Source organism: Dermochelys coriacea, chromosome 19, assembly GCF_009764565.3.
Source record: "Dermochelys coriacea isolate rDerCor1 chromosome 19, rDerCor1.pri.v4, whole genome shotgun sequence".
NCBI lineage: Eukaryota > Metazoa > Chordata > Testudines > Dermochelyidae > Dermochelys > Dermochelys coriacea.
Window position 1 is genome coordinate 8,507,677 of NC_050086.2, and position 15,409 is coordinate 8,523,085.

Below are 15,409 nucleotides of genomic sequence, written 5' to 3' on the forward strand. Positions count from 1 at the left end.
TTAACTAACAAGGACTGTAGGTGCTGGAAATAAGGGGTCTGAGGGTCCTGTTGGAATTTTGCAACACTACTATGGCTCCCAATACAACAGTTGCAGAAGCCTCCTGGTGCTGCCGCATCCTGTAGCTTGAAGTGGTTTCCATCATATCCAAGGCTTAGAGTTTGGTTCCGTGGCTCTCAGCCTGCCCCCCCCACTATACTAATTGTTCCAGCCCCCCGCCAAGGACTAATTTCCAAAGGGAGCCCAGTCATGCGGTGATCTAGCCTGCCTCCGTCTCTGCAACTGGCTCCTGTCTGTGTGTAACAAAGGGGCGTGCCCAAGTCCAACAGGCAGCATCCCGATCTAATGGAAATCTCCAGTGAGAACATTCGCAGGCAAATGTGATGCCTGACCCACAGCCTGCTGAAGGTGACTGGAGCATTTCTGTCGCCTTAATAGCGCTCAGGGAGGTCTTTGGCAGGGCTATGAGGTACAGGTTGCAACATCATTAGAACATCCAACTTGTCCAAACCAGTGTCCCTCTGGATGGACTGTACCATCTGCGGGGAGTAGGCTGTGAAGAGCAGATGGGAAGATGTGTGGAGGGGAGATCTCTTTATATAGCACAGAGGTGAGAGGCAGCATGTGATCATGATGGGGAATGTAGTGAGTGCAGCCCTAGGATCAGATTTGCCATTGCTCTGCATCTGGGGCAGCCATTTACATCAGTGCAGAGAGGGCGTGCAGCACGACTGAATCAGAATAATAGCGTTAAGCCCACTCCTGGCTGATGTAAATGACTGCATGCAAGCAGTGCAGGGCAGCAGAGAATCTGCTAGATCTAAGCTGGTGAGGAGTGGTTGGGTACTTGCTGGATGAAAGCTGAGAAGGCTGGAGGGATGAATCTCAGAAGCACCGAAGAGTCAATTGTCCTCTGATGACGTCCTTCCCTCTGTCATTTAAAATCCCGGGATTGCAGGTTAGCATTCAAGCTGTGCCATTCTCCCTTCTTATCTGCAGGTTTTTATTGGGGTGAATTGCCTGAGTACAGACTTCTCCTCCCAGAAAGGAGTAAAGGGCGTCCCTTTAAACCTCCAGATTGACACCTACGACTGCGGCCCTGGGACAAGCCAGCTGGTGCACCGAGCCGTCTGCCAGATCAAGATCTTCTGCGATAAGGTAGACAGCCTCTCCCTCCCTTGGGAGAACTGCTTCCAGGGAATTTTATACTCACTCCAAACTAGCACAAAAGACCTGGAGCCAGTGAATGAGTTGGCAAGGATGAAAACCCTGAATAGACAGGTTCAGCCATCGCGGTGAGAAGAGATGATTTAGCCAGTGTGTCTGGATCACTGAGCTTGCAGAAGTTAGAGATGGACAGAGCTGTTGGAGGATCTAATCCATCCCTGGCCTAAGTAAGATTCTGCCCTGTAACTTATTCTCTAGTCCTATCAAAGATTCGAGAGTTGAGACTTTCCCCACTCCCTTTGGAGGCTGATTTCCAGTTTTGTAGCTCTCAGGGTTTGGTTTTCCTGATGTTTAGCCCATATTTTCCATTTTAAAAGGGGGTGTTTTTTTCTTAACTTCAGAAATATCAGGAAGGCCTGGTCTTATTTTCCTGAAAGACCTCTGGGAGGTGTTCAGGCTATTTACTGTGAGTTCCTGCGTCTTGGGATGTGGAATTTTTTAAACAAGGGCTTCCATTATCCTAAGTGTTAATTAGTCAATGAAGTTAACTATGTATTAATTAAAAAAAGATTTATGTAATTTGACTAATAATTCCCTCCCCTTTCAATTGATCACATTTTACGCTTTTAAAATTCCACTAGTTTTCCAGTCACCACAGTCTTCCATTCCAAGGCAGACCAAGTGCAAAGTCAGATGCGCGGACACCATGGTGATGGGTAGATAGTGTGTCATATTTAACTCAACAGGGGGGCATTGTGGCCTAGTGGATGAAGCACGTATAGGACTGGGGCTCAGGAAACCTGGGTTCTATTCCTGCTCCGCTACTGGCCTGCTGGGTGATGTTGGGCAAGTCACTTCCCCTATCTGTACCTCAGTTTCCCGATCTGTAAAATGATACTTTTCTCCCTTTGTAAACCGCTTTGAGATCTACTGATGAAAAGTGAAATGTAAGAACAAGGTGGTATTATTATTATTATTATTTATTTATTATTAAAAGGAAAGGGCAACAAAAATGTTGAGGGGTATGGAACAGCTTCCATATGAGGAGAGATTAATAAGATTGGGACTTTTCAGCTTGGAAAAGAGACTGCTAAGGGGGATATGATTGAGGTCTGTAAAATCATGACTGGGGTAGAGAAAGTAAATAAGGAAGGAACACAAGAACTAGGGGTCACCAAATGAAATTAATAGGCAGCAGGTTTAAAACAAACAAAAGGAAGTATTTCTTCACACAATGCACAGTCAACCTCTGGAACTCTTTGCCAGAGGATGTTGTGAAGGCCAAGACTATAACAAGGTTCAAAAAAGAACTAGATAAGTTCAATGAGGATAGGTCCATCAATGGCTATTAGCCAGGATGGGCAGGGATGGTGTCCCTAGCCTCTGTTTGCCAGAAGCTGGGAATGGGCGACGGGATGGATCATTTGACGATTCCCTGTACCGTTCATTCCCTCTGGGGCACCTGGCTTTGGTCACTGTCAGAGGACAGGATACTGGGCTAGATAGACTTTTGATTTAACCTAGTATGGCTGTTCTTATGTTCTTAAAAGGCTCGCTGACTGGGTCTTTTCAAACCTTACTGTGCCCTCACAAACAAATCATTGTTTCTGTGCCAGTGCTGCTGTTACGGAGACTGACAGAGTTAGCGGCCTTTTGTTGCTCCCCATTTAAGAGGCAAATGTCCAGTAAAAAAACAATGGGCCAGATTCTCTGCTGATGCACAATTTCCGCTGAAGGCATTGGAGTTGCACCAGCAGGGAATTTAGCCCAATCTTCTTAGCATATTAAAAGGTAAAGGTAAGACATGATACGAGCCCAGACCTGGGAGTTCAGACACCTCAGTGCTGATCCCAGCTCTAAGACAGTCTCGTCCTTTGGCCTTGGGTAAGTCACTTAGCCCCTCTGGGCCTCAGTTTCCCAGGGATGTTTGCTGTAAAGCGGAGTACTGTTAACACTATACCTGGTGCTAATTTTTGCCTCACCTTCCCCACAGGGAGCAGAGAGGAAAATGCGAGACGATGAGCGCAAGCAGTTCAGAAGGAAAGGGAAATGCCTGGACTCCAATAACAATGGTTAGTATAAGGACTAGTGACCAGGAGGGTACAAGGGGCCTGATTCAAAGCCCACTAAAGTCAATAGGAGTCTTTCCACTGACTCCAGTGAGCTCTGGATCAGGCCCAGAGTGAGTCGGTAAACAGTGTACTAGGATGAGATCTACCCAAACTTTCATCAGAGCCAGAAAACAGTGTGCACCCAAGACAGGGAGACAGGAGAACCTGGGCTCTCTGCTGCTGACTCACTGTGTAGCTTGGAGCGATTTGCTCAGATTCTGCAGAGATGGACAGAGATTAAGTGCTTAGACGGACAGATAGACCTAACCTCTCTCTGAGTCTCACTGTCCCAGCAACGATACCTGTCTGAGCGAGGTGTTGGGAGGATTTATTAGTCCTGGCTGGGAATGCTTTGAAAAAGTTGAGCGCTGTCTGAGAGCTGAGAACTGGGCTAATGCATCGCTCCCATTGGAATGTGAAATAATGTAACACGGGTGAAGAGAGTGTGAAGCAGAAATTTGTTACATTAATTACCACAGCCCTGTGCTTCCTAATGCAATGCAATATTTGACAGTTGTTGCTTGTGCAAATCTATTCGAGCAGGGCTGGTGTAGGGCACACACTAGAGCCAAACGACAGTGGGGGATAACAAAAGGCAGATGGTTCCTTCATGAGAAGGTCCGGGGAGGCTGGGTGGCTCATTCTCTGCACGCCGCATCATTTGTCCCCTCTCGGGTGTTGGTTCCAAGGTCAGTCATTCCTGTCTGACGGCTGGGGGGTCCATCTGCAATGAGATGGTCTTGGGCCTGTTGAATGGGCACCTAGAGGCGGTTCCTTCAAGTCATGAGTGAGGCGTGTGAGCTCGCACCTGCTATACCCATTCTGGGGTTAAACGGGGCTTGTCTCCAGGGCTGTTAACCTCCTCCTGGCAGGGACCAACGCCGGCCGTCTCTCAGTCCGGGAGGAGGAAGCTGGGTGAGCAGGAGGATTCTCTGTCTCTGGTCCCATGTCCATGCATGCATCCAAGCACATTTGCTCTAGGTAGCATCCACTGACTCTTTGGACTTGGTCTCAGTGCAGTGAGTGCTGTCTGAGGTTCTCTGCTCAGTGTCTCCTTCTGGTTCGCTCATTTTGTGACCTGCACCCCCACTCCTGTTTTATTTTTTGTTGCCCATGCTCACTTGATGTCTGGGTTCTGTGGCCCCTCCCTCATCTGTGCCAGCAGACCCTTTTGATCTGGTAGGCTCCACCCAGCGCTCCTCCTCATCAGGTCGGCTAGTGTCTTTCACTGGCATGAATGGCTCTTCCAATAAGGACAAATAAAATAAAACCTCCTTTGGAAACAGTTAAGGGTAAAGGCCATGAACTGTCCTAAATTTGCACACCGACCTCATCCATCTATGGATGAGAGTTAGGGCTTTATTCACCGTTAATTCATCATTAAGAAATATCTTGTGTTTCATGCACTCTATATAACACGTGAGTAACTCTTAAAGCTTTGGGCTGTTTGTTCTCAGTGCATGCGCATGAATCTCTGTCATAATGCGACAGCTCCCACTGATGCGAGGAAGCTGCAGACTGGCAAAGTTTTTCTGAAATAAGATTTCCTGTTGTTCCCGTAGGTTTGAAAGGCTGTTTGCTGTCTGGCTTTCGAGGGAACGAAATCACATTCCTCAGGCCAGAGATGGATTTAGAAACCGAGCCGGTCTTGTTTTTTCCAAATGTCCATTTTTCAAATCTTCAGAGATGTGGTGTGGTAAGTCCTTGTTAAAACATCCCCCGAACATACACACGCACACACAAACATCCCCTGAAGACACACACACATATAACTTGAAAGCTGCGTCAGTGAAGTGGGTCCTAGAGACACTAATTGCATCGTGTACAGGAAAAGAACCCACAGCGTCAATTTTATTAACTAACAATTTCAAGGCCAAGGGAGATTTAATTTGGGGAAAGGTGAACTTAAGGAAAAAATTTTTCAAGAAGGGCTGTATAAGGATTATCTGCAAATTTGCACAGTGGATTGAGTCGGAAAGAGTAAAAGCATTTTCAGAAAATGAACCCTAGCAAAATTCCTCCATTCAAAACACCTCCACCTGTGGGATATCCCTCAGCTTCTCCCCTGCCTCTCTGTGTTCCCAATGATCCTCCCTCCAGCTGGGAAGAGCTGGGCTTCAGAACTGATCAATAGTGCTCCAGAGGCTATCACTCAAGAAGGTGAGTTGCCACCTGTCTGAGTTTGTCCAAATGGGCAAATTCAGCCATGACAACATTGTGGCGTCCCGGCACCACGTCGTCTTGCAACAGGATGATATTTTGGTGCCACAGTGTTGAAGCTAGGGAACGGGAGAACTTGGTCTGCCACACCAGAATCTGCTGAGAAACCTGGGCTTTGGATTCAGAATTGATTGCAAGATTCAAGCTCTTTTTGGTTCTGACAAGATGTGTATTCTGTTGTCTGTGGGACAGGAATCACAGTGGATGAGACTCTATCAGGCTTTCACTTCGTCAGAAAGATGTGGATATGTGTTTGTTCTTTAATTACAATTTCCTGGGGGAAATGACAGTAAAAGAGGAAAAAATCATCCAACCTTTAAAACAAAAAAATCAGCCGGGTTTGCAAACCTGAGACCAGCCCATGTTGTTCCATCCCCAGCTGAATTATTCTATTCCAGTGATGACATCACTGTCATGATACTGCATCACCCCACGGCACATCACAATAAGGCATTTCACAGGCCCCCAAACTCCCGAATGTCCTGCAGATGGGTAGGCTCTTCCCACTGAAAAGGGGATAATGCTGCTCTACAAGGGATGCCAAGCTTCCCACCAGACCAAGCAGCCAGGGATAAGCTAAGAATCCATGGCTGAAATCTTGGCTCCACTGAAATCAATGGCAAAACTTCCCTGGATTTAAATGGAGCCAAGATTTCACCCCATATATGCACATCCCTCCCCTGAACCCTACATAGTCATATTCTGTCTTCAGCTGCATGGCTGTAGCCAAGGACAGGATTAGGCCGTGATGTCTAAGGTGAGAATGAGGATCTTAGTGGGGAGCCCATCATGGGGCAAATTATGGGCTCTTTAAAACAAAATTTAAACTAAAACAATCTTTTTTTTTTCTTTTCATTCAAGGTGCTTCCTGCTGCTGCTGTTCCTAACAACGTTAACAGGTAGGAAAGGACACGTCTTTTTTGGACTTATCAATCTTTTCGCCTCTTCGGGCCGACAATTGTTTCAATACTTAGCACACATACCAGCTACCTGCTGGTGCACCATCTGCCTGAACTGAAGTCTTCTATCATGTAAAGGGGTGGAAAGGCCTCTCATAACACACAGCCCCACCCTCCCCAAAAAGACTGCTGTAATGTTTCCTTTACCACTCTGAAAGGCTATTGTGGCTCATCGGGTGACGCAACAGGTTTAAAAATCAGAATGATCCCCGACTAGGCTCGGAAGGGCTAAGGTAGCCAAAGGCAGAGGCAGCTATAAAGGAAGCTGAAAGAGAGAAACCCTTGCTTTCAAAATCACTGAGGTGGGAAGTTCAGATACCCGCCTTAGCCTGATCCAAAAGTCAGTGGAAAGACCCTCATTAACTTCAATAGCTTTTGGACCAGGCCCAATAATTCCAAGACGTTACATGTCTTTTGCCTGGGATGTAAAATCCTCACCGCTTGTGATCACTGAAGAGTCTGTTGCACTCAAGGAGAGGGGTGTCCTACTCGGTGTCCTGGCCACAGTCCAACTCCGGTAATGATTCTGTCACCGGTGTTTGGGAACCTCCGCTTTAACTGTTGGAATGTTTGCTTCTGTCATACGTCTTCCTGATGGTCTCCTCTCGTGTTTACTTAGGTTGCCATTAAAACGGAGCTGTCCTTCCTTCTCGGATGAGTTTGACCCTTCACCTTCCAAACTAGCCAAAGAAGAAGATGCGAAGAGAGGTATTGTTATTATTGAGACTATCGTTGCACCGAGCAGCCCAAACCATAGCCCAGGCCCCCATGTTGCTAGGCACGGGGCAAACACAGAACAGAGGGTCCCTGCCCCAAACAGCTTCAAGAACCTCCCTGATGGGAATTCAATTCGTTTGGCCAGTGGCTCATCACTTGGCCCAGCTCACTCAGGATCTTCATTTAAACGGGATCCTACAAGCTTTGGGAATGTGCTGCAAACACCTGCAACCAGTGATTTAAAAGCTGCCTGTTGTCTGTCCCAGTCTTGTTGTATGTGCGGAGGGAATCCGAGGAAGTATTTGATGCTCTCATGTTGAAGACACCAGATCTCCAAGGACTCAGGAATGCTGTAAGTTTTGTGCCAGGACTATGCCACATAAACTGCAGTGTGTTCTAGGAAATACGTGCTTGGGCGGATGTTAGAATTAACTCCCGGTGCAGGGGCTCAGCACAAGGACGGTGCACCACTTCTATCTCCCGTCTGCCCTGTTTTGAGGATCTAAATGGTGCATATGCCTTGTGCTAAGAATTCCACCCCAGTGAAAAAGTCAGCTGAAGTGTTGAGAGCTGTAGCATGAGAGGTGGGCTCTCTCCAGGAGCACAAACCTTATCAGCGCAGGCTTTTGTTCAGATCACAATATAAAAGCCCTTTGATTCTCCTTTTATTACAATGTTTTCATATTTTCAGCTGTAAAACATCCCTCACCGTTCCCTGGCTCTATCTGCGGGGGATCTGAAGCCAGGGCAAGTCTACCTGCTATCCACCTTGGGTTGGAATTTTCTGTTTGAGGAACACACAGGGCATATTTCTGTGATGATTATCAGAAGAATCCCTGATAACCCTAGCTCCTCTTTCGGGGGGTGGAATAAAACAAACAATAAACCTAAATGATCCAATAGTGCCTTTATGGCAGCGCTTTGGGTGGGGGTGGGCAGGGAGGGTCTTTTGCTTTTGCGAACTTTAAAAAACCGAGGAGAGGCAGGTTGCAGAATGTCAGGTTATAGCTTCCTCCCCGTGGCAGTGCAGCCAAAAACCTTCACAGAAAATGCTGCAGAATGAATGTAAAACTCTCCCTCAACTTCCAGACCTGCTCAGAGCATCATCAAAGTGCTTATGATGCTAGAAGCCTTTGCAGCTTGACCCAGAACCTCAGCAAAAGTCATGATCGGAAGGGAGTCAGACATGCACTTTCTTTTGGTAATGGGCAGCATCAAACCAAAAGCTATAAGGTGCAGAGGCTTTGCACAGGTGCATTAGTCTCTCTCTGTGCGCATGAAGTTGCAGGGCTGGGGCCCAAACAGACCAAATGGAGAAAGGAAGGGAAGTGGAACAGAGGTGACTTCCCAAGGTCACGTACCACTTCTGTGGTGGAGCCAGGAGTTAGCACCCAGGTCTCCTGATTCCCATTCAACCGTGCAGCATCAGCAAAAGGCCAGGTTACTGTAGTAACCCCAGTATAAGCCACAGTGTGGTCGATCATTGCTCTAGCATTTTTTTTATAAGAAGGAGGCGGGGGGGGGGGGGAATTCCTCCAGTGAGGAGTGACCCAAAGGCAAAGATCCCTTTTATTTTATCTGCTAGAATTTCATTTTGAATGTGCAAAAAAAAAAAAAGATTGTAAAGTGTCATGTTTTCTCCTGCAGATTTCAGAAAAATATGGGCTGCCTGAAGAAAGCATCTATAAAGTCTATAAAAAATGCAAACGCGGGTAAGCAAATCTCCGATCTGCATTTGCACTGGGCGCCTAGGATCTTTGTACCCTTTGGTGCCCTGCCATGGGATGAAACCGTATTTTAACAAGATAATAAATACCAAAGCTATGTGAGGTCTGTGCCATTTGGAGCATGTAAAACACAGAATTCTTTCTGCCCTTTAAAGATTTGGGATAACGTTTGTTTGTACTAACTTTATTTTGAGTGGTGAAGTCTCCTCAGGATGGGTGTGTGTGAGGGGGAGTTGCCTGGGTGGTTTAATGGAGGATCTCTGAGTGAAAGCCTGAGCTTAGAGTGAATTTATCTTATCTCAATCTGCGAGGGACAAATGTTTGCTTCTCACAACTAGTGTGCATAACTGGCATCAGGCCTTGCCCGGATCAGGACTGGCCAGTGTGGAGTCTGACTAGCCTGTTGGGCTGCAGAGAAAACAGCAGGGTTAGAAAGCTTTGCATTGTGTTCCACTGACTCTTCACAAGGGTTAGGTACAAACAGGGCAACTCCTCTCCCAGTTTTGCCAACTCATCAGCCATCATTCGCTACTGGAGTGATCCACAGCCATGGGAGTCCTTCCCGGACTCCAGTAGGTGATGGTCAGACCCTACATATGAACACGCACCCTGAATTTATAGATGCCACTGACAGAATGAATGTTAACATGGATTTAGACATACATTCCTGCCTTGATTAAGAAAAGGATTTGTATCTCCTGCTGAAGGCAACACTATGAAAATATGTTGTTCTTTGATGCATTGGTTTGATGTGCTAGGGGCAACAGGCCCTGTCTAGAGCAACCTTCCAAGCCTGAGCTAGGTCAGTGGTGATGAAGGTTGTTACCATCTGTTGGTTGTTTGGTGGCTCATGTGAAATGAGTCAGAGGGGGAGAGTCTCACCTGGTTCCAGCATGTTCACATCACAAAGCACCACCTCTGTAGGTACTAGCTGGCTCCCAGCGTTGATAGTCCCAAGGATTGACTAACCCCTAGACTGAACTCCCTTCTCTCCCCTATAGGTGGTCCCTCCAGATCATGGTTAAGGTACATTGGGCAAGATCATCATCTGGTGTAAACTGGTATCACTGCATTGACATGAATGGAGCTATGCAAATTCTCACCAGCTGATGATCTGGCCCATTTCCCATAGTACTTTGTGGATAAATAGAGGACTCAGGCTGCCAATCCAATATGGAATTCAATGGAAAATAAAAATTCAGGGGTGATGTAAAAACTTTCCAAGAGGTCTCTGAGAACTTTGGGCTCCATCTCCACTAACACTGGAATGAACGAGACTGGGAAAGTCCTCTTAGAGTCTGCCTTTGATAACCACACAGGGTTTGTGAAGGCAGCTTTAGTCAATGTCCGTGTTGGACAGTATTTTACTCTGGTACTTTTGATTCACACCTTTGCCTGTTAGCTGTCATAGATGGCTCCTTAATGACTTCCAGGAAACAAGCCGGTGGCCTTTTAGCTCCCAGGGTTGAGTTGTCCAAGAGTTTCCTTCGATGACTTCAGAAGAGTAAAACTGTCGTCATGGTGATGTCTGCACATCCTGCCATTGCAGTGTGGGAGATTAACTTCAAGGACATCTCTGTCCCTACCCTGCCCTACAAAGTGACGGGAGGACTTTTCACACAACGCACAACTGACCATTGCCAGGGGATGCTGTGAAAGCCAAACAATTACTTGGGTTGAAAAAAGAACTGGATAAGTTCATGGCAGACAAGTCTATCAACGGCAATTAGCCAAGATGGTCAGGGATGTCATCCCATGCTCTTGGTGTCCCTCAGCCTGACAACCAGAAATTGGGAGTGGAAGACAAGGGTGGCTCACTCCAAAACTACCCTGCTCTGTGCACTCCCCCTGAAGCTCAGGTATGAGCCACTGTTGAAGACAGAATACTGGGCAAGATGGACAATGGGTGACCCACTGTGGCAGCTCTTATGGGAATAGACACTTTGAGGGGTATGCAGCACAGTCAGCTTGTTCTCGGCTGATTATTTGATACTGTAATAAAGCTCATGAGAACGGGTTTGCCATGCAGCAGGACTCTCACTAATCTTCTGTCAAAGGGCTCATGTTGCCAGACAAAGACTACGTCGAGTGCACTTTCATTGTGCCCTACCCCCCTCTGAGGTGCTTGTTGTGTCTGGAAAACCGTGATCCTGGGCCACCAAGCCGCAGCTTGACGTTATTGTGTACTGCTGTAATTATAACTTGGGAGCAACGACCAGCAAATAATAGCAATGCCCTCCTCGGAGACGGAGCGAATAGCTTTGTTAAGCTGCCATTGTCTGAAAGGGAGGCTTTGATTGTTGAAGTTGAAGGATCCCTCTTAGCCACGAGGTGATCCTTTGCCTGGAAAGAGATCAAGAATTTCACCTGAAGTTATTGTATAGCATCTTGCTTTCTTTGCTAAGTAACCCCAGAGAAAAAAGATGAAGATTGGAGCTGGCGCCGCAGGTGGGAGATTGGGTTGTTTTGTAACCAAACCATGTGCAAAGTGTGATTTTTGAAGTGTAATCAGACCTGACAGGGAACACCCCCCCGATGACAAACATGTCTCCTCTACGTGGAAGAGCTTGTGCTTAGGCAAGGTTGGGGGAGCCTGGGGAAAGGGCTTCTGGGAATCAGCCTTTTCTTAGTTTAGACTGTAAGTGATTCTTGGAGGACCTCACTAAAGGTGAATCCAAACCCCAGTCAGTGATCTGTCTGAGCATGCCTACTGCTGCTCTCCTTTCGGTTCCCGGTTCAGCCCCAAAGCTGGTGCTTCAGAAATTCTTTCTAAGGTAACCTGCGACTGCCCCCAAGATGCTGGCGGAGGGGAAAGTTTTGCTTTGTTGAGAGTTTGCAGGGCAATATGGCACTTGCTGAACATAGCTACATTGCGGATCCTGCGCAGCTCTGGGGCATTAGCTGAAACACCCTTTAAACAGGACTTGTTACTCCAGCATGCTGAGATATGTGCAGATAAAGTCAGCTCCTGCTCTCTGTTTTTCTAGCAGTCAGGGACACGGAGTTATAGCTGATGTTTCTTGTACAATTGAGGAAGTGTTAATCACTTGTGAAAAACCCTTCAGGGCTTGATCACTCTTGAAAACAATGGGCGGGATCCTCCACCAGTGTAAAATGGCATAGATCTGTTGACTTTAATGGAGCGACATGGGTTTACACCAACTGGGGATCTGACCCATTGATTTCAGTGGAGGGGTGCATCCCTGAAAACGAGCTAATTGTTATTTTCCAGAACGAGTTCTGAAATAAATAACTCTGAACCTCTCCCTTCCCCCGATGAATGAGGAAAGACTCAACTGCCAGGCTATTTTCATAAATCTAGACAGCGAGTCCTCCACGCACATACAGCTATGATCGCATCTTGCAAGCACCATAGACTGCCTGGAAAATGAATGAATTGTTTTTTTACTGGCACAGGGCCAGGTTTTAGCACAGAGGGAGACAGGAGAATTAGACCGACGCCAGTTTGTGCATTAGGTGGTTTTGGTGACGGGGCTCTTGACAAGCGTCTAACAAGGCAGAAGAAACCTGCCCAGAATGTTGGCAGTGGCTAGCGTGTGCCGGGGGTAGTTTAAAGTGACTCTTGCTGCTGTCCCATTCTGCTGATGTCGGTGTGAGGAGGTCTGAGTGAAGTGGGCTTCCCGGGTGGGTCTTCTAACACACCTGGCACTGGTGTCTGCCTGGGAGTTTGATATTGAGGTCAGTGGAAACAGAGCAACAAGCCCTGTCGGCATCAGAAAATCCCATCCCATGGCTCAAGGCCCAGTGCAGGAAGGTGCTTCAATATGTGTGTAACTTTCAGCAAACGGGTAGCCCTGACCTCACTGGGACCAATCGCATGCTTAGAGTTAAGAAGAAACCTGAGCTTATTCCTGAATCAAGACCTTAAGTGCTGGCTTGACAGCCCTGGAGGTTGGCATCTTCTATCCAAAGACCAAGATAGCATGGGCAGCAGCAATGCCAGTCTCCCCCCCACCCCACACACACATCTGCCCTCCTCAGCCATGACATGGAGGAGCTCCTTCTGAAAACCAGGGTAGCTCATCCCCTGTTCGTACTGTCAATGGCCTCTCTGCTGAGACTGACCTCGGGGATGCCTCTTGTGATGTGGGCTCCAACCATCCATCTGATGGTAACTACGCTGTTACTGCTATCTTGGGTCAGAACTGACTATGCTACCTGGCTGTATGAATCTGAGTCCCCAATGCAGATAAGTTCCTGTGAGGCTGGGGAAGAAAGGGCCCTGTCTGGTTGAGGGAACCACCTATAACTTGATTTTTGTTTGTTACTATATCTGATATGAAGTTAATATTATGAAATAATGAATGCTTGGGAGATAGAATCAACCAGGGGTTCTTATCCCTGCCAAATCAGATGAACAAGGAAATTAAAAGGCAACACATGTAAAGCAGATCAAATGAAATACCGTCATATCCAACTTGTAATTAACCTTTGGAACTCATTGTCACCAGTTATTGTTGAGCAAATATCTTACTCAGATGCAAACTCCGCTACGATCTATTAGATTTTAGGATATTGCGAAATGTTTCCTGCTCTCCTAGCCTTAATTTTCCTTTTGCACGATTTCATCCTATTGCTTCACCCTAAGCAATTGTCTTTTTCCTTGGCATTTACTTTGTGGGCCTCAGCTGGTATAAACCAATGTGGCTCAGTGGAACAACCTTGATTTACCTGGATTTCTCTTCAGGACTTACCTGAGTCTTTTTGATTGAGAAATCAGACTGGAAACCCAATAGCATGAGGTTCGTGTGACTCCAAGTGCCTTGTGTCTAGGATGAATTGGAGAGAACTCATGTAACTTTGTGTGCAAAGATTCTCCTTCCATGTTGGTCAAAAGTGCAGAGCAGCATGAAAACAGCATGAAGAAAGTTGACCCAAATTTTCTCAGTCTCCCATAAAGCTTGTGTCTGATTCAGACCTAGATGAAGGTTCGATTCAGTTAATAGTTTTAATGTTACTCAGCATCTATAGTGGACCTTTCACCAGAGGGTTGCTAAATGCCTGATGTAGGCAGGTAGCGTCCCCATTCTACAGATGGGGAAACTGAGCTGATGCAGTGATTTGGTCAGTGTCACACAGGAAGTTGGTGGCAGAGCTGGGAATAGTCTCCCCGGCCCCCTGCTCTAACAACTGGACACACTTGCCTCTTTTTTTGAGTCCGAATTGGCATGTTCACTCACTCTTATCAGTGGGTAGCACTTTCAAAGCTGAAATAAGGCTGGGTGGGACAAGTCGCCTCCACACTGGATGCCTTTCCCAGCTGTAGGTGGATGAAATATGAAAGACTTTTTGGAGAGGCTTCATTTGTCATTTAAAGTCACCTTGGTTTTCGGTTGCGTAAGGCAGCAGCAGCGTGGGACACACCTGTGTGACACAGCCCTAGACTTCCACTCTGTGTTTAAAGCAGTATGCAGCTGTCTACATCTGGGACGACTGGAGTCGGCTTATAAAGCAGAACTCCTAGTACAAAAGCGGACAAGCAATTGAAGAATCTAAGAGGAGGGTTGGGGGATTTTGGCAGCTGGGTAGATTGTCATCCTATTCCATGACGGTTTTGTTTCTGCCCCTGCCCATCCACTCACCTTTCTATCTGCCCCTACAGCCTCTGGATCTCTGTCCTCTCCCATGTTCCTTGCCAAAGAGGCTGGGGCCTCCTTGTTGTAACGTTGTGTACAACGTTGTAATGTTGTAATGTTGTGTAACAGCTACGTGGCTCTGGACAAGTTACTTTGTGCCTCAGTTTGCCCATGTGTCATGTTTAATGCCCTCCACTGAAAGGCCCTAGATATAGGAAATCAACCTGCTTATAAAGCATTTTGAGATCTTCTGAAAAGTGCAGAGAAGAACAAATTATTGATCACCGGTCATAATTCTAAAGCAAGTAATTAACAAATCTGAATGTAAAGGCAAAACTTGCCCCTTCACCTGCTTGATGCACTTCCTGTTTCAAAGGCAATTTGACATTCCTTGAATTCTGCACTGTCTTAGAATGGATGGGCCAGATGCTCTGGTGCTGTCAATTGATGCATCTCCATTGACTGCCAAGGGACTTTGATGATTTACACCCCCTGAGGGTCTGTCCTGTCCTCTGTGCCTGGCAAATTACTAGATTTGCTAGAAACTGAAGCCTCTTATTTCTGAGTATTGCACAGTTAATGCTATTGCCCCATTAATGATCCCAGCAGAGACCTGGAGGGAACGTGCCCTGTGCAATGAAAGACGGTTTGTTCTCTTTGCTGCTTCCAAACGGTTACAAGCTCCTCCTGTGATTTATGGGAACGTAGCTGTGTGACGCCCTGTGACATCAATTATATTTTAACGAGGAACTCTGGTATGATGGGGAGCCATGGCCTTGGCTTTAAATCAGCTGTTGAAATGCTTCTCCTCTTGCCCTTTATAATTTCTGGTTCCAAGCAGTTGATTTTATGACTGTCACTGAAGTTGTAACCAGTCCACAGCCAGAAAAGATGTGGCCATTTGGAAGGAG

The 15,409-nt window shown here is 46.7% G+C and overlaps 1 protein-coding gene across 8 annotated transcripts in view; it reads left to right on the plus strand.

Moving 5' to 3' along the window:
• Positions 1–15,409, plus strand: part of GRHL3 (grainyhead like transcription factor 3) — an 84,074-nt gene that overhangs the window by 66,535 nt on the left and 2,130 nt on the right. For all 8 annotated transcript variants that reach the window (XM_038377594.2, XM_038377593.2, XM_038377595.2 and 5 more), the window contains 7 exons: positions 1,000–1,158; positions 3,161–3,239; positions 4,841–4,974; positions 6,360–6,397; positions 7,077–7,165; positions 7,441–7,526; positions 8,822–8,886. In XM_038377594.2, coding sequence (XP_038233522.1) covers positions 1,000–1,158; positions 3,161–3,239; positions 4,841–4,974; positions 6,360–6,397; positions 7,077–7,165; positions 7,441–7,526; positions 8,822–8,886 — 650 coding nt within the window. The remainder of the gene's footprint in view (positions 1–999; positions 1,159–3,160; positions 3,240–4,840; positions 4,975–6,359; positions 6,398–7,076; positions 7,166–7,440; positions 7,527–8,821; positions 8,887–15,409) is intronic.